The sequence below is a fragment of the Anoplophora glabripennis genome, unplaced genomic scaffold, assembly GCF_000390285.2.
Source record: "Anoplophora glabripennis isolate ALB-LARVAE unplaced genomic scaffold, Agla_2.0 scaffold462, whole genome shotgun sequence".
Lineage (NCBI taxonomy): Eukaryota > Metazoa > Arthropoda > Insecta > Coleoptera > Cerambycidae > Anoplophora > Anoplophora glabripennis.
In genome coordinates, this window is record NW_019416567.1 from 116,577 (window position 1) to 139,104 (window position 22,528).

Sequence of the window (22,528 nt, forward strand, 5' to 3'; positions counted from 1 at the left end):
ATACAAGATCGTGTACAGTTATACATTTAACTTTAAATACTTCTCGATACCAACGAAATACAATCAAACTACACAGGGTGTTTAGTCTAGATCTATAGTTTCTAATTATATTTATACATAGCAAAAATAAAAAACACCAAGACTAACATCCATTTGAAGAAGTTGTATAACAGAATTATTCTCTAAAAACGTTTATTTTCCATATTTTAGAGCCGTTTTACTCGTACTGTCCTTTTTTTTTTTGATAAATTATAAACTTTATTATATTAGACCGTTTCCTCTTTGTGCGTCCTTCGAATATTGCGATCTTACATCAAATATGACCATGTGAACGTTTTTTATGTATCTAATACACCTAATTATATAGTTGGCCAAACAGTCTCTTAGATTTGGCTGGTGTCAAAGTGCCTAGGGTACTATCAACTATCATGTACATTAATTTTCACTTACAAAATTATGTAATAATTATTATATAGGGTGTTCGGGTGTAAAATTTGGCCAAGGTGTATATAAAATTTGATATGGAAGAACGACGGCAGCAAAATTCATTTTTCATGTAATAGAAATATTGTGCAACAAATCGGATGTATTATTTTGTCAATAAAAGGTTAAGAAATGACCAAATATTTAAATTATAAGGAAGACATTGGTTGCTTCAGTCTAAAAAATAGTTTTTTTTTTAATTTCAGGGAATACATAATTATTCTGCTAAAAAATTATTAGAACACACTTTTTTAAAGCTGAATATCAAGAACACCCTATATAATTTATATTCGTTAACATACAAATAGACATTTGTGGAAGATAAGATAAAAACTGCTCAACAAACGGAATGAACCAGGATTATGTGTAATGTAACTACTTTTCAAACTGTAAGAAAAAATTAGTGTCGTTTACATTAATCGTGTAAAATAAATTAGGCCTTGGAACATTTTTGTTTTTGCTTTATAAAAACATAACAACAAAAATGTTATTTAAATCATTTACTTTATTTTATTGGGCAGTTTATAACTATTGAGCCAAACCAAAAACTTAACGACTATGTCCCATTCCTCCGAGATAAAAATCGTTAGGTTTCGGTGTACCTTGCTGTAGAAGACTATATTTTAACCTAAATTTTGCCTTAAATGGTACGGGTATTAAAAAATTAAAAAATTGACTACATATTTGTTGCTATGATTCAGTCTTAAACGGTGATAAAAGAAATTGAGGTAATACCCTGTAAAGGTACTTATTTAAATGTAATTATTGCCATATTTCAATGTTAATTCATTTATTCTCAGACTTGTCTACCGTCACGTAGAGTGGCTTGTACAAAACGATGGGCTCCCTGAAAAGAAAAAATACTAAAATATATTATACATTATATATTTTTTAAAAAAGTAGAAAGCAAGAAAATAATGATAATATATTATGATAGAAAAAATATAGTAATTGATGATTCTTTGTTTCAGATTTGCAACAGGAAACTGGAGGCATGGCACCAATGTAAAAGGAGTACTGTATAAATAGAATTTTTCTTATTTTCATTGTTTTAAATAGTAATAGTACTATTCCTGTAAATATTAATAAAGATTAATGAAGCAAATATACAAGTAAAATATTATTTTATTAATAAATTTAATTTTTCTCCTGATCGTAAAAACATCTGGATTTTCATTTATTAGGATCACAGAAAGTCACAAAGGCTTTATCCTGATGCCAAAATAATTTTAGCAAATACTTTTTGTGTATATACCAAGGGTCGGCAACTGGCGGACCGCGGAAGGTAAAATAATGGACCCAAAAATTTTTTGAAAGTATAAATTACTCAATTAAATTATTTAAAAAATAGATTTCTATTGATAATAATACGTTTGAGTGCCACCCTTATCATTTCTACTACAATTGCATGATTGATTTGAGTTCTTAATGGTTAGTAGGTAGATTAAATTTGTGAGTGCAAATTAAAATAAAAAATTACTAAGGAATGTGAGTTTTTTTTGTGGACTTCATTAAAAATTTTCAAAAATATCCGGACCCCACCTGAAATTACTTGCCGACCCCTGGTATATACAATCTAATATTTTTGGGGGTCACAGAAGGTCGAGGAGGTATTATCCTCACAAACATTTAAATTTAAGACAATACAAATTTTAACTTTTTAAATCAAATATAATATTTTCGAGACCTTGTATCAGGATCACAGGAGGTTGAAGAGGTATTATTCTCCTGGCACCAATATAATTTCAGAGAATGTAAATTTTAATTGGGTATATAATATATAATCTTTGTATGGGAATCACATAAAGTCGAGGAGGTATTATCCATACAAATATTATTTCAGACAGTAGAAATTTTAATTTGAACTAAATGTAATATTTTCGAGACTGTATCAGGATCACAGGAGATTGAAGAGGTATTATTCTCCTGGCACCAATATAATTTCAGAGAATTTTAATTTGGTATACCAAATATAATATTTCTGACACTTTGTATGGGGATCACAGAAAGTCGAGGAGGTATTGTGCTCCTGATACCAACATATTAATTTCACAAAATATAAATTCCTAATTTTGTACAATTCCAATATTTTCGAGGCTATCAGGATAACATAAAGTCAAAGAGGTATTATTTCCCTGATATGTAGTAATATAATTTCAGAGAAACCAAACCAAATTTTGTAAAGCAACTCTAATGTTTTTGACACTTTATATGGGGATCACAGAAGATCGAGGAGGTATTATTCACACAAATATTTAAATTGCAGACAATACACATTTTAATTTGAACTAAATGTAATATTTTCGAGACTTTGTATCAGGATCACAGGAGGTTGAAGAGGTATTATTCTCCTGACACCGATATAATTTCAGAGAACGTAAATTTTAATTTTGTGTACGAAATAATAAATTTTGACACTGTATGGGGATCACAGAAAGTCGAGGAGGTATTATCTACACAAATTTTTAATATCAGACAATACAAATTTTAATTTGAACTAAATGTAATATTTTCGAGACTTATCAGGATCACAGAAGGTGGAAGAGGTATTATTCTCCTGGCACCGATATAATTTCAGAGAAAGTAAATTTTAATTTTGTGTACCAAATAAATAATAAATTTTGACACTGTATGGGGATCACAGAAAGTCGAGGAGGTATTATCTACACAAATATTTAATTTCGGACAATACAAATTTTAATTTGAAATAAATCTAATAATTTCCAGACTTTGTATCAGGATCACAGGAGGTTGAAGAGGTATTATTCTCCTGGCACTGATATAATTTCAAAGAATGTAAATTTTAATTTTGTATACCAAATATAATCTTTTTTACACTTTGTATGGGGATCACAGAAATATTTAATTTCAGACAATACAAATTTTAATTTAAACTAAATGTAATATTTTCGAGACTGTATTAGGATCACAGGAGGTTGAAGAGGTATTATTTTCAACACTTTGTATGGGGATCACAGAATGTCGGGGAGGTATTATGCTCCTGATACCAATATTTTAATTTCACAGAATACAAATTCGTAATTTTGTACAATTCCGAGGCTATCGGGATCACAGAAAGTCAAAGAGGTATTATTTCCCTGATAGGTACTAATATAATTTCAGAGAAACCAAATATTAATTTTGCATACCAATCTAATGTTTTCAATACTGTATGGGGATCACAGAAGGTCGAAGAGGTATTATGCTCCTGATACCAATATTTTAATTACATAGAATACAAATTTGTGTAACGAATACAGAATGCAATTTTCTATGATCAATTCCAATATTTTCAACTGTATCAGGATCACAGAAAGTTGAAGAGGTATTATTCTCCTGACAATAATTGCAGAATTTTTATTTTGTATGCCAACTCTAATATTTTTGTCATTGTATGAGGATCGCAGAATGCTGGGGAGGTATTATGCTCCTGATAATTTATATTTTAATTCCAGAAAATATAAATTTTATTTTGTATATCAAGTTCAACATTGTGTGTATCAGGACCACAGAGGGTTAAGGAGGTATTTTGCTGCTCTTGGTAGAAAATAAATAATAGAATATAGAAAAGGAGATGTTTGAAATAAATTCCTAATAATTAGATTTGCAGATATTTGTAATTTTAATGGTTGGTATTATGAGCACAGAACGTAAAGAATGTTTGAATAAAATTTTGCTATACAGAGATCAGACTCAATTTTAAACCAATTTGCACATTTTTGTGAACATTATATCATCAGGATCACAGAAAGTCAAGAAGGTATTTTGTTGCTCCTGCTAGAACGGACTTAGAAATTATATTATATATATATTTATTTTTACAGCTCTGCACACTATTAAAAAATGTAACTTTGAAATTTAGCATTAGGAGCATATAAGAGTGGTTGAATTAAATTTGGTTATGTTACTTCTGAGGGGTTATATTTCATACACAAATAGCAAAAAGCCAAGATCACTTTTTTAAATTACTTTTAATAATTTGTAGTAGTACAAAATTCAAATTTTTAGATTTTGAATTAGGAAACTCCAATCGTATTGGGGACGAACTACAAATTATTGTCTATAAGGCAGGGTAATTTGCTCTTGCACGACAGGAAACATGATTTGCATTCTACGTGCCTTACCTCAAATGATGTTCGTTGCCATCGTACACCTGTCCTAGAAGAAATTCAGGTGCCAAGTACATGCCTCCTTCCACAACTGGACAAGCGTGCTCTAAAACATAATTATAAGTAGAATTATAATTAGAATTTAGTCAAACACGCACCATATTTCACAGCTGGCGTATTATTCGAATTTGGTATTCTGAATGGCACAGTACCTATCGTTATAGGGCAGCTTACAGCAAGAATGTCGTAATCTTTGTCTGTATCTAAATAAACCTAAAAACAATAGCATATTATTTAACCAACAGTTATAACAGTTGTCACTCATTAGGGCAGCTTATGCCTTGAATAATATGGTCATAAACCAAAAGCATTATAATTTGGGAGTAGAATGTTATACTTTTCCATAATTATCATATTTCAAAACGTTTTAAAAATATGTTTTTAATAGTAACGAGATATAACCTACAAAGCATATGTCATGTGTCAAATTTCTAAATGTCATTGATTGCCACTTTGTCTACTGCCATATTTACCTACTGACAAAGTGACAACTAATCTATAGATGCTTTGAACACATGCCTGGTACGCGCTATGTGGAATAAACTTTTAATTAGAGCCGATACTTTCAGTACAGATTAAATACACCGTTAACTAATCGGTCTACAAATTAATCCCAGTAAACTAACTGAAGTTTTGTAGTATCCCGTTTCAAATATTTAAGAAATCCCGCGGGATTTACTTATTTGAATAAGATGAAATCTGGAGTAATATCTTCTTCTTCTTCTTTTTGGCCTTCACACAGGGGTATTTAGCCAGCTTCTTATGTATTTGTTTTTTATTCAAGGGAATGCACCGTGAAGTGCATCTGAGATTGGCTACTTATATTCCCTCGATTAGTAATGGGTTCAGTGTTCTTAGTTCTTACTTCTTATCTTAGGCTTATGGTTAGTTAGCAATTGAGAAGAAGAAGAAGAAAAAGGTTATGTATTAGGTTATTAGCAAAAAATATTCATTCAAATCAAACATTCTTGTCAAGTTTTATGCCTTTATGGAAAAATAAAGTGCCTTTCTGAAACAACCACCCAGATAGAGCTCCCTACAGTTTAAAGGATATTAGGTACTTTATGATACAGTAGTTTTAAACGCTAGGTTAGATAAATTTGCAATTTTTATGTTGGTTATACCAAAGAGAATAAACTAATCTGTACTTCACCCGATATGCTTATTTCGTTTTCTTCTTCTTTTTGACATATCATATGATGCAAATTTTGAACGGAAATTAATCAAAGACGTACGACGTACATAAATTTTTAATTTTATGATGCATGCATGTCGTGTGTCATACATTTCTTGTCAAATCTGATTTATTATTGCTTTTGCTTTGTGATATATGTATTCAAAGATCTTAAGATATAATGGGTAGCAAGAAAAAAGTGGAACAAATTTTACTGAGCATGATATCGTTATCCTAATGAATTATTGGCAACAGAACTAAAAATAATTGAAATCAAAAACACTGGTGGGGCAACTCTGAGGAAAAAGAATAGTGGATGGAAGAATAAGCTGGTTAATAGCATCAATTTCATTATACCTACAATTGAAATAAAATGACGTAGAAAACCACTACTCCACTGGCTATATGCTCTAACTGGCATTGAATCACACCCCAAATAGTTCATAGCTAAAATTATTCATGAGCAGAGTCACCAGCCCGTGGAGTAGTTGTTTCCCAAACTGACTGTTGCAATTTGAAAATTTAAATTTAAAATTCGCGCTCAAGCATTAGGGAAATTTAAAGTTAGTTGTTGGTAATTAAAGATGACAGAGACAGATAATGTTAATTTAAAGAAAGCAAAATAACAAGTTAGAAAATAAAACGTATCTTTAGACACCTTTAGAAGTGTATTTTGTTAAAGGAAATAAAGTCAACCTGAAATATAGTGTGATTTAAGTTTATTTTACAACATCGAAGCCCTCCTTCCAAGTTAAAAAGTTTATTCCGCCTAGAGCGCTGGTATTAGAGCATAATATTCTACATAACATATGGAGGAAGCATGCTTACGGCGAGTGTAGACGAGTGAGACAAAGAGATAGTTTGGATTGGATATCTTTTTTCTCGCGAAGGCATGTGATTGGCTACCGCAACTCGTTACTCAACGATTAAAGAGAGAAAGCGAGTACCCGAACTATCCCCCTTTCTCTCTACAGCGTCTACACTTTTTAACACAAGACGCTCACTCCATGTCACATATGCTCTAATGCGGTGGTAGTCATGCGTTGAATGCTACCTTGCAGCTACAGATTAGTAGTTCATTTTGTTCAGTAGGTACATGTGCCAGTAGACAGTAGACATAAAGTAGCAATGACATTCTTTAGAAATGTAACCACATAACACTTTATGTGTTAAGTGAATGTAACGTACAATTCAATGGCAGCCGGTGCATGTAGCCTGTGGAGTAGGTTCTCACAATATTATTACTTGTTAAAAATATTTTTGCTAGCTAAGATAATATTGCTCAACAAAAGTAAAACCGACGATGCCGAACTGACAAATGAAAGGTGACTTACCGTAAGTAAATAATATATTTGAACCAGTCTGCATATATGAACGAGGGTGGTAGGCATTGGTGGTATTATGAGACAATTTGAGCTGTCCCACTTACTTCTTGAATGGGGTTTTACATGACAACCACTGCGAAAGGAAAAGCGATGAATCAGTTACTGTCATCAGTTTTAAAGTTGCGACAACCTACCCATACTCAAATACAAGATGTTTCACATCTTTACTGACTCCGAGGACCCCTCGATCGATGAAGAATTCACAACACTGTTCCAATTTCACTCTCAATTTTACTTCTTCCTCGCCTTGATTGTCGATTGTCACCTTTAATTTTATGCTTTCCTTGCACACATATGCTGACCGCGCCACCACACATCGGAGACTTACCGTACCCTTTTTGCAGCACCAGCAGCAGGTCGATCGTCTGTTTTCCAAGACAATGGGTTTCTAAAAAATTATTTGATTCAAGGCGCTAAAATTTAAAATTTTGAAGTTTTTCAAATTTTCAAAAATCACTTCACGAAGCTACAAATTTCAGTTAATGGTATTTTTAGGATGGGGATTTCAGAAATAGTATTCATGCTACTAGCATTAGATCTTAACTTTTTTATTCTTCACATACCGCATGTCCGACCAAAAATAATGAAAATTTTTTTACTTTTGAGTAATACATGCAGTAAATGAAAATCAAACAATTTTCAGAATGTAACTAGAATCAAAACCATTTTAAATCATGCTTAATGATTTTTATCGCGAACACTTGCCTCTATATATTTTTTAATTACAAAAAAAAAACAACTACACTCCACGGTTGAAATTATAGAGAGTAATTTATCGCTAGCTTTTGGACTAGTAAGGGGGATGAAGTGTGCCGGGAACGAAAATCCATTGGCGTGTCTGCGTAAAAGTCAACAAGATATAGAAAATAATGAAAAAAGATAATAAAACATAACATATAATATTTTTTACGGTTTACTATAACAGGCACTTTGATCCATTTTAATTATTACAGCATTTTAAAACGTCCCAATTGTGTTTTTTTAATTTATAAATTTATTATAGCCATGGAATTAGACCCCTCGTCTACGCTTATGCTATGACGTTTCTCAGGACGAGTTAATCAAGTCCGTTTACACCCACTAAAAAAGCATTTCCCTATTCCCAACCAAGTGCAAAAGACAGAGATAGAATATAGATCGACGTTCAGTGTAACTCGGTCTCTAGACGATTATAGATTCTATCGATGAACCATATAAAAATCATTTTATATTTTATACGCATTATGGTAATAGTGTTTTTATATTATGTCTTAGTCACTCTTTATAATTTCGACAGCGGAGTATAGAATCTACTAAAAAATTGTTGAAAAATTAAAAAAAGTCACGAATACAATTTTTTCATAAATTTGTCAATATTGACAATTCAAGCTCAAATTTTTTTTGACTATAATCTCTAGACGATTATAGATTCTATCGATATGCGTAGCGAGCGGCACAAAGATAAATAATATTGAACCGTATAAAAATCATTTTATATTTTATACGCATTATGGTAATAGTTTTTTTTTTATTATGTCTTAGTCACTCTTTATAATTTCGACCGCGGAGTATAGAATCTACTAAAAAATTGTTGAAAAATTAAAAAAAGTCATATGTTTACAATTTTTTCATAAATTTGTCAACATTGACAATTCAATCTCAAATTTTTTTTGACTATAATCTCTAGACCAAGGGTCGGCAACTGGCGGACCGTGGTCCAGGTCCGGACCGCGGAAGGTAAAATATTGGACCGCCAAAAATTTTTTGAAAGTATAAATTACTCAAATAAATTATTTAAAAAATGTTTTTTACGTTTAAGTGCCAATCTTATAATTTTCTCTAGTATTTTACAATTGTGAGGGTATGAGTTCTTAATGGTTAGTAAGCAGATTAAATTTGAGTCCAAATTAAAGTAAAAAAATAAGAAATATTATTTTTTTGCTGGACCTCGTTAAAAATTTTCAGAAGTGTCCGGACCCCACCTAAAATTACTTGCCGACCCCTGCTCTAGACGATTATAGATTCTATCGATATACGTAGCGAGCGGCACAAAGATAAATAATATTAAACTGTATAAAAATCATTTTATATTTTATACGTATTATGGTAATAGTGTTTTTATATTATGTCTTAGTCACTCTTTATAATTTCGACCGCAGAGTATAGAATCTACTAAAAAATTATTGAAAAATTAGAAAAGTCATATGTTTACAATTTTTTCATAAATTTGTCAACATTGACAATTCAAGCTCAAATTTTTTTTGACTATAAAATTGTTATAATAGCAAGTTTAGCAATACATTTTTTAAAAACACGACTAATAAAGTTTTCTGCTCAGTTGGTGCAATAACATTTTTTTTTCAAATGACACCATGTAGAGACCATCAAGCTGTGTCCATTCTTAATAAAACACCCTGTATAAAATAGAAACAGTAATATAGTGACATTGTTCTAAACTTACCAGGTACTGTTCCTCCATACAATCGATGTGGGGTCCAATAACCGTGAAATACTTTATTCCTTGAGGAGGACTTGCGTAAGGTATATCAATGGTTACTTTGAAAAAGTATCGTATGTAACATTGTCTACTCTCGAACGAACATGGCAAACTTGACTCTGGTAGGCAAAATCTAAAAAAATTTAGTGCGAATCAATTTTTTAACGATGAATGAAAATTATGCGATTCGGACTCACCTAAAAGGAAACTTATGGATGCCTCTTGGAAGAATGGGTATTGTTGTTTCCACATTTTTCTCACCCCATATTATCTGTCTTTCGTCGACAAAGAATTGGTCATCTTTAACCTTGAATAAACAAACGGCAAACACAAAGTAAAACTTCGATCATCTATAATGTATACTCTTTAATATTATTAAACGTGATTAATTATTATTTTTTTTGTGACATATTATCGAAACGAGCATTTTAATAAACGATGACTGTCGAGAATTTAAATTAAAATTCAGTTAAACATGAATAAATTTGAATATGTTGGCATAAATTGCAAATATTTAATAACATTATTGATTTTTCGTTTGATTATTTCAGACAATTAAAGCTAACAGACGGAGTTTAAGAAATTCATAATCGATTAATACAATGATAAAAATAAAACAAATTCTTACAGTTCTGCGGTCTCCAGATAGCAAAACCTTCCACTCGGCGTGTGCTTTTCCTCTCAGTATAACTCGTATTGCTTGAAATAGGAATTAACGTCAAACCTAAATTAGGAAGTTTAAAAAAAAATGCTTACTGCGTAGCTTAAAATTCTCGATTGTATCCAAAATAACGCTTCCCGAGATGGTCTCACCAGCATAATAATACTCTTTTTCCAACTGTATGTCGAATTCCCTGATATAATCCATCTTATAATTGCCTAACCAGTTTAATTCTTAGGAAATTAATATCTTGTATAAAAAATAGCTCATATAAAAATTTGGCCTGTAAGGGAATATTGTAAATTGATCAGCATACCAAAAAGCTTTACAAAATACTTATTTATCACTTTATCTGCTGGGATGATTGCTGATTATGAATTTGTAATAGTCAGCTGTTTTGAAAGTAAGATCAATACTACCGGACATGCCCAGAAGCTTTTGTTTTAGTCGTCTTTTTATCACCTCATATCGAATGGGAAGGGTTTGTGAATGAATAAACATGACCCAATTATTTGTACCCGTCCAAATATGAATGAATTAATAACTGTGACGCAAATTTAAAAATCATTAACAAGAAAAATATTTTGGGTTCAAAATACCATACCCACAATTGACTTTGTAAAAAATTTATTATAAAATCACATAACTGGTAATACAAAGAAAAAAAGATAAAAACTACACGAATAAAACATGAATACAAACTACAGTTAAAATATATAAAAACTAGATGCAATAATACAAAACGTATAAAGATGAAAGCAAATTTATTTTTAAAAACTTTAAGTACGATTTAAAATATTGCAACATGTCGTAACGTAGATCATTTAAGAATTTAAGTTAATGGATGTCATCCGCAGAACACGTCAATTTAATGAAAGTATCACAATTTTATTTAATGCTGGCTGTTATGCCATTGTTGCGTTTACGTTCCACTTTTCTTTGTGTTGATCGAGTCCAAAGGCAGTGTCGTAGTTACCCTTGGTGATGAATAGCCTCTTGAAGTGTGGGGTACAATAGAGAAGTCCCTGGTTGTACGAGTAGGAGTCCATCCTACATATAAGACGGTAAGAAAACAAACTTTCTTTCTTTCGAAGAAAGGCAAACTATGTACAAAGTGGCACCTATTTTATTCCAATCCTCTAAATAATATTGCGCTCTTATTTAATTTTGAAGGCACATCTTAATAGCGGGCAAACTTTTATAACGGTTTCTGTCACAAATTAATTTAAGAAATCCTAGATATGTCTTGAAATACTTTATTTTTGAGATACAGAGTGTGCAAAATGATAATATGTGGTTTTATTTCCACTTACAAAAAAACAGTTGAGGAAAACCAAATAATAATTCATTTAATTCATGGATAATTATCATCGTTAATTAAAAAATCACTTGTAATGACATTGTTAGCAATAACTTCACATACATTTTCCTATTTATCTTGAAAACAGAGCTGTGTTGCCTCTGTAGACAATAAAAAAACTAGAGATGATATCAAAAATCAGTTGAAATATTTTCTAGTAATTGGAAATCTTTATTTTTTTAATTTTTAATATCCGATATCTTAAAAAAAAGTGTTTCCAGACATAGGTGGATTTATTTTTAGATCAGGGCGGATCTGTCGAAATATCCCAGTTCTTGGATGTAATAATAATAATAATAATAAAGGGGCAAACAAATTTTGTCTGGGTTACCTTCAATACAACTCACATAATAAAAGTGTAGATCCCTAGATCTGGGCGAGGTCCGGAACATTTTCAAAATTGCAAGAATGTTTAAAAAATTTTTAAAAATACCTATTCTACCTGAGTATTTTACTTATATCTTAAACCTATGCATTTTGGAAGAATATTGAGGAGAGAAAAAGTTTTAGAATTGAATTTTGCACAATATACTGTAAGTTAAAAATGTTTAAATTTATTGCCGTTGTTGCAAAATAACAATAATTGATGAAAAAAAGGCAAAAAAATTAAGTTTTTTGGATAATTTTATTAAAATGTTTTAATTGCTCCGAAGGGATTCTAATTTTGGTGAAAAGAACTTTATAGTTTAATAAAACAACACACCAAACTTCGTTAAATTTGTTCGATAGTTTTCGGAAAATAATTTTAGGAAAAATTTTCGAATTTTCAAAATTTTGCACAGCCTCAAATAAAGCATCTAGATACTTGAAAATTTTTTCACATAGAAAAGACCGCTCAACCTTTCAAGTGGTTTTTGAAATATTTAAATCAGTTGATTAGGGCGGCCACAGTAAATTTTTAAAGTTATCGGCAACATAGATAAAGCTGTTGCTTGCACACGCAAAAAGTGACTGAACATATGAAAAGTGGGGGATGGGGGCTTTCCGAGTACTTTAAAATTATAATTTAAAAAAAACTAAATTGCAAATTGACAAATGTAATCTAATTGTTTAAAAATAAAAAAAGGGTGTTAACTTTAAAAATTTACTGTAGCAGTCCTAATTAACCGATCTCAATTTTTCAAAAACCATTTGAAAGGTGTTTTCTATGTGAAAAAATTTGTATCTAATTGTGTATCTAAATTCTTTATTTGAGACTGCAAAATTTTGAAAATTAGAAATTTTTTTCTAAATTAAATAAAAATTATTTTGCGAAAACTATCGAACCTATTTTAATGAAATTTGGTGTGTTGTTTTTTTTATACTATAAAGTTTTTTTACCAAAATTAGAATGCCCTCGGAGTAATTAGAATATTTTAAAAAAATTATCCAAAAATATTATTATTTTGCCTTTTTTTCATCAATTATTGCTATTTTGCAACAACGGAAATAAATTTAAACATTTTTAACTTACAGTATATGTGCAAAATTCAATTCTAACACTTTTTTCCTCTTCAATATTCTACTAAAATATGTAGGTTCCAAGATATAATTAAAAAACTAGGATAATATAGGTATTTTTTAAAAAATTTTAAACATTTTTGCAATATTGAAAACGTTCTGGACCTCGCCCAGATCTAGGGATCTACACTTTTATTATGTGAGTTGTACTGAAGGTCCAGAAATCTAGAAAAAATGTGTTTGCCCCGTCTCACATCCACCTCAAAACAGATCCGCTCTGATCCATTTGGAGACTTAGAATCCATTCAAATTCAGCTGCACATTTTAGTTACACCCTGTATTTAGACAAAATTATAAACCTCTAAAAATTACAGAGGCTGACTAAATGTGACTGACCTACTAAACCACAAACCAGAGTATATTTGCTGAACCTGACCGAGAATGGGGTGTCTGCCATCTTTTTAGATATTACAATTAAATAAAGTGGCATAAAATAACTCGTATTATTTTTATTTTAACTTGTAATTTTTAAAAAATGATGCCTTAATCGTGCCATCTGTTAATAGAAAGCTAAACTAAAATCTCATACCACTATTCTTCCCCTTTTATTTAATAACAGAGAGACAAAGATGAGTTACTTAAATAAGAAACTTTCTGTATTAACATGCTCATAGTCTAGTATGTCGTAAGCTAATAAAGTGGCATGTGATTGGAATAAAAATTTTTAAAATCTAATAAAAATTTATACAAAGAGTTATTAACTAGATTGCTTGTACAGTTTGATTCACACTACATATTTTTTTTTAAGCAAGCGCCCCACTGCTCCATTACATCAAGTTTTATAGACATCCTAACCTAAAAGTGCGAAAACCAGTTTTTCGTTGTGTTGTAGTTATGTTACATCACAAGGTAATTTTTCTCTACAAAACTCGTTTTGGCATCTGAAGGTACTACTCTTCTAAATCTGTTTTGAATTGTTTGAAAATCTCTTTTTCCTTCGGAAAAATTATTTGTTGAATGTTATTGGTTCGGAGTATCTGTCGATATTCGGAAATTGAGGAGCATCAGGTGAAGACAAAAAGAGATAAGAATCAACACATAAATTCCCATTGGCATTTCAGGTTTTTGGGATCGCTGACTACATACCTATGAATCTGAATTCAGAATTACAAAATTCAAAATGACAGGTTTTTTTTATTCCATCCGCCATTCTGCATTTTGCTATTCTCACATCAGATCCGTAATCAGTGACCCCAAAACCCTGAGGACCAGTGCGAATTTAGGAGTTTGGAATTTGATTTATTTTTCTCTTTTTATTTTGAGTCTTCATCTGATGCTGCTCAATTTCCAAATATCATTAAACCAATCAATTTCAACAGAAGATTTCAGAGATAAAAAAGATATTCAAACGGTTCAAAAGTGATTTTGCCCGTCGAGATTTGCAGAAAAAATTACCTCGTAATATAATATAATTTCAAATATTTAACTTTTAGGTTTGGATATCTCGAAAAGCTGATGCTATGAAGCAATTCTGAATTGATTTCAGTGTGTCAAAAACCTTCGGAAAAGTACCTTTAGTCAGATTTCTGGTTTAAAATTTTATCGGTCTGCATTATTTCAGAAATATCAAAACATTACCATACCATGCAAATTAAGATGTGACTTCCATAATTAAAAATCGTTACTCTATCGTTAAATGCGGCAATATTTACAGGATGAAATTAATTTTGACAAAACTAAAAAACAGAGTATACCACTTAACATTCCCGTTTTGCTTTAGAAACCTAAAGATATATTTTATATTGGTGCTAACCGCAGGCAGTCAACTCTTTAACTTGGTAAAAATATTTCTTTATCCTCATTCATACTCCTAGGTGGCATTATTGTGTAAAGAAATTTTTGGAATCAGAAAACTATTTTGCATGTCATCTACAAGTATGAAAATAGTATTTTTTATGGCAAAACAAATCAAACGAAAGTCGTAACATCCTTGATGTCTCTAATCTGCTTCATTGCCCTATTGCAGTGATTCTAAACCAGTGGCAGCACACTAAAGAACTTCTGATAAATGTTAATATCCATTGAGGTGTGTTTCAATTTCCGTACCATTTTTAAATGTGTTTTAATAATACACCTTAAAATAAGTGACATTATATCTACCATTATGAGAGCAGTTTCCCAAGAAATGTAACAATTCACAAAATATTTAGAAAAAAACTGCACTGTATGGACTAAGAAAGGCAATTAAGTTATTTTAGTTTTAAAATAACCTTCTGGCAAAAAGCGTTGTATTATACCTACTAGCAGAGAGCAACCTACTAATCTGTAGGTATTATAAAAGCAAGCCAATTTCACACTAGATGAAATAAAGTTTTTACCTAATAACATCATAAGAAATAACTATTATGCCTATTAAAGCTCCTTCTAGACAACAATTTTAGCTGTTATCTAGATATTGTCGATTTAATTCGATGGTAACGAAGCTGTATTCCATAAAGTAGTTATTTCCTACAATATCGTTAGTTAAAATAAACAACTGCTATTGAAATACGGGTATTTTCTTAAACCATAGCATTGTCAAAATTAAATATCAAATTTTGACGTTTGCAGTTTGATCATTTATGTTTTCAAATAATAACAAAGAAGTCGCTACAATAAAAGTTTGTTATAGCAAGAAAATAAAGAATTGTAGAATCCTTTATACAGTGATTCACAACTTATCCAAAAAAATTTGGGAATAGATGCGGCAAGAGAAATGGAGTCAATATCGTAAACAAAATTTTTGTAAAATCCTTATAGATTCCCAGAAAGAAATTATTGAAGTTGTAGCATCATTCGTAATACTAATTGCCATAGTGTTTACAGTAGTTTTTTAGTAGTTAGTGTCAAAAATGGTTTGAGTGTATAGTAACTTGGAGTCGATGGATATCGTTTTAATTTATGGTGAAGTATTTGTGTTATGGTGAGACAAGACAGCATTTGTGTTAGTTCGTAGAAACTGAGTAAAACAGACCCAAATGTGTTCACGTCGGACAAAATTTTGAACAATTGTTGTAACATCAGGTATTATTTTATTATTTAAAACCACAAATTAATTTTACAAAAAAGATGCTATAAAATTCTATTTATTCTTTTCCTTGTGAAATTCTTTCAAGTTTTTGTCCGTTTTTATCACTGCCGCCGTAACGGAATTTCCAGTGCCGATGTGATCTAGACAATTAGGATTAAAAATATTTTCTTTAGTTTCTAAGACAACACGAGTAAATGTGGCACACCCTGTATATTATAATTTTTTCAAAACTGCATTAATTAACTTTATAAATAGCTCATAAAGAATCGCAGATTGTTTTTATTTATTTTACAATTTCCAAAAGCCTGCTCTTCGTAGTGGATGCCCTTGAGGAGAACCGTAACATAAATAGTAAATATCACTCTTCGCTTACCTTAAGACGCACGAGCACTCCTTACATTTAAAACAGTTCTTGTGATAGATGTGTCCGTGAACGGATATTTTCTCTAGCGGGTACACCTTTCCGTTACAACTTTGACAAGTCTCGGTTACGCAAGGAATTTCCTTTTGGAATAAAACGTGCAAATAGAGTAGATGTCGTATTACTATTTCAGGCTTTTATCGCAGTTTCGAAAGCGGTGCATGTTTGAAAATGTTGATGATCGCATTTTGTTTAGACGCCGAACACAGTAAAACTCGTGTGGACATTAAAATTTAAATTTATTCACTCAAAATAATATAAATTGGCACAAATATGAAATATTACATAATTTAACTTCTAAAAATAGTAGTATCGACTTCATAACCTAGAAGAAGACATTCAAGTGGTCGTAAAAATTCAAAATTTTTGGTTCAATCTCACAGTGGCAACAGTTAAAGGTCTAAGAATTTTTTAAAATATCCAACAATTAAAATATCAACATAAACATACAACAGATCCATAATCAAAATAGTCTATTCTATTTATTGTACAATAAAATATAATTTTGTTAAAAAACAAGCGATAATATAGAAAAACTTATTAATAAATTATTCCTCTCGAAAGTTTACGTTAAATTTTTTAAATACTTCGAAATCATAGTCTAACACATACAGGATCGCTCACTAATTCAATCGAAATGAGCTGAAAAACACACAACTTTAGAGAAAAAAAAAAGCATCGTAATTGGATTACTCGAGACGACCCTGTACATACCAATAAAAACATTAACAATGATATATACTTTTAAACCTACTCTAATATATCATGGTAGACAAAAAAGCTAGTAAAAAGGTTTTATTAGTAGTAGTGTGTGTGTGTAGACTCTTAAGACGATACATTTAAAATTAATTTTGGACGATCCCTTACAGAATTTTCTTTCACTGAAAAGAAGATAAACCTGTGTCAGAATTTTTGCTACACCTCTGTACGTTCCAAACACAACCATGCACAACTCAATGGGGACTGTTAAAATATTAGTGCAAATCAAACTAAACAAAATGCAAAAATCAACACCAACAAACATTAAAGTGGATTAAGTCTATGATTATTAATCGAAATGTAGTAGTAGAATGACGACTCACAATTGTTTTAGTGCGGAAGCGAGAGGGTATTAAGAATGATTAAAATTAAAATTTACGGCAAACCACAGCATGTTGTTCAAATGAAAGGGTACTCACCACAAATCTGTTAACTTTCACTCGAGGAGTCCTTGTTTTGTCGGAACTTGAGTCCCTCATCGATTCGAAGCGAGCTCTCAACCTGCAAAAAAAATAGTTAATACTTTCTAATTCGACTATCACTGACAAAGAAGTAGGCCCAGCCGTTAAACGCTAATCTTTTGGTGAAAATGACTTTAATCATGCTATTTCTTATTCAGGCGCATCTTTTCAAGATGCAGTGTGGTAAAGTTTAAATTTTGCATAGATTTTTATTCTATGCTCGTTTTTTTTTTTATAATTCCAATAAAAAGTATTGCTTTTGCATTTTCCGTTACGATTTGCAGATGTGTGCATAATATTGTGTGTCTGACGGGTTCCTAGATGGGGGCTGCGCCTTCTTGACGGACATCACATTTTGTCATTTTTCTCGAAAACATTGCGTTTTACGAAAAAAGTATAATGAAACAAAAAGTTTCTAAATTTAATGGCTTCCTAGTGAACAAATAATTTTTAAGAAATTTAAATATGCGACCAAATTTTTTTGGCTCCAAAGACAAGGGGCCCACGAAAAATTGTCGTAAGGGGGTTCACCGTAAAAAAACGTAGCACCATCAGATTCCACATGTCATAGAACCCCTGTGTACCAAATTTAGTGATTCTCGTACAACAGCGTTTTGAGGTATAAAAAAAGATTATTCTTAGGAGCAGACTTCAGGGGGCTGTAACTCCGAAAGAGGGGGCCACTTGGCAAAAATAAAAAATACGGGTCCCCTAAATTTGTCTTAAGAATCTGTGATCAAATTTTGTTGCATGAATTTCGGGACACCCTGTACAGAGTGTCCTGAAGTTAGAGGGCAATATTTCTACAGGGTGCTCTATATCGAAAAGTTTGCTTTTTCTTTATATAAAAGTGGGTTCAAAAATTCTTCCTAAGGAAGTTACAGCCACCTAGAGGGGCCACTCTGAAGATGGTTTTTTCTAAATAACTCCGAAACCAGTTGAGATAAATTTATGAAATTTGGTAACATGCTTAACTCTTACGTGTTCGGTCCGCTACTAAAACGAAATTTACAAATTTTCATCACATACGATCTAACACTGGAGTTTGACTGAAAAGTATGAAATTTCATAGTTTTTTTATAAAAAAAAGGTACTCTTTTCCCAGATTGGCAGAATGTTCCATTATTGTGTAACATCTGTTTAAAAATAATGTTACATGTGTTATTCACCGAGAATCGAAATTGTCAATATTTTTTATCGTCGCAGGTTTTGAATAACAAAAATGCATTTGGCGTCATTTGCATTGTTATTTACTTATTGCGAATTGTTATCAGTCGAAAATGCAACATTTTACGAATGTGCACAAATTTTCAAAATAGATTTTAGGGGACCAGCTACTTCAGTTTCCCCTTTTGTCTGAATGCAGAAGGATACTTAAACTTTCTGCAAAATGATGTAAAAGAATTATTGGATGATAAACCGTTAAACGTACGCTTAATGTTACACTATCAACAAGAAGGGGCACCACCTCACTTTACCCATAATGTCATAAATTGGTTAAACGATTATTTTCCTGGCAAACCTAAATCCCCTAGATTACTTTCTGCGGGGTAGTATGAAGGCTGTAGATTACGCTACAGAAATAAATCCTTTGGAAGAATTACAACAGAGAATTCATTTGGCTGCGAATCAAATCAGACAAAATAATTTTGAAGTTTTGAGGTCTTTGCGGGCAATTTGACTTCGAACTGAAAAATGTATTCAGCAAAATAGAAATCTTTTTGAGTATTTGCTATAAAAGTTACTAATGAGACAAAGATAAGTTTTATTAATAGTTGGGTTTTAATTTATTTTATTAGTTTATTGTTTATTATTACAATTTAATAATTTCAATTGTTTTTTATACTTTATCAAATAATAATTTACTAAAGATAATAAACTTCTGTGAACATAACAATTCGCAAAAAGTAAATAACTGAACTGTCAATGCAAATGATGCCAAACGCGTTTTTGTTCTTCACAACCCGCTATGATAGAAAATATTGAAAATTTCGATACCCGATGATTAACACATTAACATTATTTTTAAATCGATTTTACACAAAAATGGAACATTCTACCAATATGATCCAAGAGTACCATTTTTTACTAAAAAACTGAAATTTCATACTCTTCAGTCAAAAGTCCAAAAAGTCAAAGCATAAAAAAGTTAGGGTAAATTTTACCCCCTTCCCCACCAGTGTTGGAACGTATGTGATGAAAATGTGTAAATTTCGTTTTAGTAGTGGACTGAGCACGTAAGGGTATGGACATAACGGGGACGTGTGATCATATTGAGTGGGCGGATATAACGGAGCGCCGACCATCGTTCCGACCCTAGTCAGCTTAAAATCACACAATTATGATGATTTTTATTTTTCTTGTTCCATATAGGCTCCCGAACAAATACAAGACCGATTAATTTCTCCTTATCCATTATCGCGTGCACTATGGTCGAGGGTCAGGAAAATACTAAACTAGATTCTATGGTGCCAGGCTTTGGCTCAGACCTATGCGTGGAGCGAGGGGCGATGCTCCAATATGACCATCTTCGTTTATAACCATGTAGTTATTATTTTTTCTGAGCGAAGCTAGGGTACCATGCTAGGGTCGGAGCGATGGTCGGCACTCCGTTATGTTTGCCCACTAAGAGTTAAACCAGTTACCAAATTTCATAAATTTATCTCAACTTGTTTCGGAGTTATTTAGAAAAAAACATCATCAGAGTGGCCCCTTTGAGTGGTATAACTTCCTTAGGAAGAATTTTTGGACCCACGTTTATATAAAGAAAAAGTTTGACATAGAGCACCCTGTAGAAATATTATCCCCTAATTTCGGGACGTCCTGTATGCATATATTTATATGGAAAATAATGCTCCAGTACCGTCTTCTTTAGGTTGTATCATACCGTTTAAGCCTGAGAACCATGAATAAGTATGAAATGTATTTTTCAGGGTAAGTAACGGAAGTTGTAATAATCTTAGACATTCGTTTGTCAGAAATACTTGCAGCTCTTAACCCTTTCACTGCTCCAGACGTATATATATTCGCTAAAAATTTATAGGGCTCAAACTGCTCCAGACGGATTAATTCGCATGAATAGTTAAATTGGATCAGGTTGCTCAAACCGTACATATTCGCAACCATGCGTCATTAGTGACTCAGTTATTGCAATTGGTAAGGCGAATTTTTGCGGGTGAGCTTATAACGATTGTGAAAAATATTTTTATGGAAAGGGGTACTGGTAAAAATACCAAGATTGTTCATGTTTCTTTCAGTTTCTATTTAGTACATATACTATATTTTATTCAAAATAAAATCGTAAAATTTATCGTAAATCGTAATTTAACACAACATAATGTAAAACTATAAGTGGTCTAACTGCTCCAGACGTATATATATTCGCACGCGATAAACTTTCGCGCACAGCGCAGTAGCTACGTTCAGACATATTGCGCAGTGAAAGGGTTAAATATGTAAATTGAATTGTAACACTGTAGCTATCATAATTTAAGTAAATTTTATCAAAAAACGTGCCCACCAACTTTTATTTCTCACACCACCCGATCAATGAAGTTGTCACTGATGACTACAAGCTTCGCTTAAGGAGGTTTATAGGGTACGGGGGTACGTCTAAAGTCTAACGAGAGTTTCTGTAAATTCGTTAGTGACTAAAGTTGTAAGCCTTTAGCGGCGTTGCCGCTATCACGCATATGGAGGTTAAGTTAGTCAACTACAGCAGTTTCAAGGAGAATTATTATAAATTATGTATCTTACAAGTACCTAATCGATTTCTATGAGCTGTCATATGGTTCCTTAGATATCGGTTTCCTATTTATACAACTTGCTGTGGAAACTGATCGTCAATTGTTGCGCATTCTAAAAGGAAAAGACTGCATTTCTCATAAGACTGTACTAGATCGTGAAAAATTATTTTATTAATATCTCGTCTCTTAGGCATTCAAACTAGTCATAATTTTTTTTGAGGATTTTCTTCATATAATCAGCTTATATTAATTTTTTTGAATATTCAGATAAACCTCCTTAATGGGACATATACAATTACAGTGATCAGAAAATCCCGATTTTTTTTTTTATATTCTAAAACGATAGAATTGTATGTGAAGAATATTATTCTGTCAGTTTGAAAGCGAAATTCGAAAAACTCCGGAAGTTATAGCCCGTAAACGTTGTGCATGTCGGTTCGGGTTTGGAGCGCACGCTACAAGTACAAGGAAGAGCGGAGCGCACGGGTATATTCGTGGACCACGTTTGTAGAACTAACTGTTTTTAGATAAGTTTAGCTAAATAGCCGCCCGTTTGTTTACAGTTCATAGTTACCCCTTCGTCCCCAGTGACATTTGTTTGTCAAACAATTTTGATTTGATTTTGGAAAATTTTGAAAAAAACCTATTATTTTTATACAAATTCTGAAGAAATTTCGATTGAAAATTCGATTTTTATTAAATTTCAAATTTACATTTTTTCCATTTTTCTCAAAATAAGAATGTGGGTACACATGATGCAAGTGACCCATTTTTCAGTACAACATCAAGAGCGCCGCAGGACGCCGCCGGATGAACCAGCGTTCCAAGAAGGGTCTACTGGCGCCAGCAACCAGACGCGTACCTATATACCTACAACCGAATTCACACACAGAAGGCACTCTCCAGCAAACCCTCAAACCGTC

At 31.7% G+C, this 22,528-nt stretch overlaps 2 protein-coding genes across 9 annotated transcripts in view; both read right to left on the reverse strand.

Annotated features, from left to right (window-relative positions):
* Nucleotides 1–232: 232 nt before the first annotated feature.
* Nucleotides 233–10,567, reverse strand: LOC108910930 (arrestin domain-containing protein 3). Its single transcript, XM_018715701.1, has 9 exons — nucleotides 10,444–10,567; nucleotides 10,316–10,386; nucleotides 9,885–9,994; nucleotides 9,652–9,820; nucleotides 7,346–7,599; nucleotides 7,161–7,284; nucleotides 4,751–4,865; nucleotides 4,608–4,698; nucleotides 233–1,330 (listed from the first exon to the last, which is right to left on the reverse strand). The coding sequence occupies exons 1-9, from the start codon at nucleotides 10,553–10,555 to the stop codon at nucleotides 1,270–1,272; spliced, it is 1,107 nt and encodes a 368-aa protein (XP_018571217.1). The 5' UTR covers nucleotides 10,556–10,567; the 3' UTR covers nucleotides 233–1,269.
* Nucleotides 10,568–10,980: 413 nt separating this feature from the next.
* The window catches only part of LOC108910920 (xin actin-binding repeat-containing protein 2), a 148,687-nt gene continuing 137,139 nt past the window's right edge, over nucleotides 10,981–22,528 (reverse strand). For 7 of the 8 annotated variants that reach the window (XM_018715683.2, XM_018715682.1, XM_018715685.1 and 4 more), the window contains 3 exons: nucleotides 17,818–17,899; nucleotides 16,592–16,722; nucleotides 10,981–11,398 (listed from right to left, as the gene is read on the reverse strand). In XM_018715683.2, the coding sequence (XP_018571199.1) occupies nucleotides 11,254–11,398; nucleotides 16,592–16,722; nucleotides 17,818–17,899 (358 nt within the window). In that variant the 3' untranslated portion in view covers nucleotides 10,981–11,253. Of the gene's footprint in view, nucleotides 11,399–16,591; nucleotides 16,723–16,861; nucleotides 17,521–17,817; nucleotides 17,900–22,528 lie in introns of those variants that run through there. The other variant, XM_018715687.1, reaches the window with a different exon arrangement.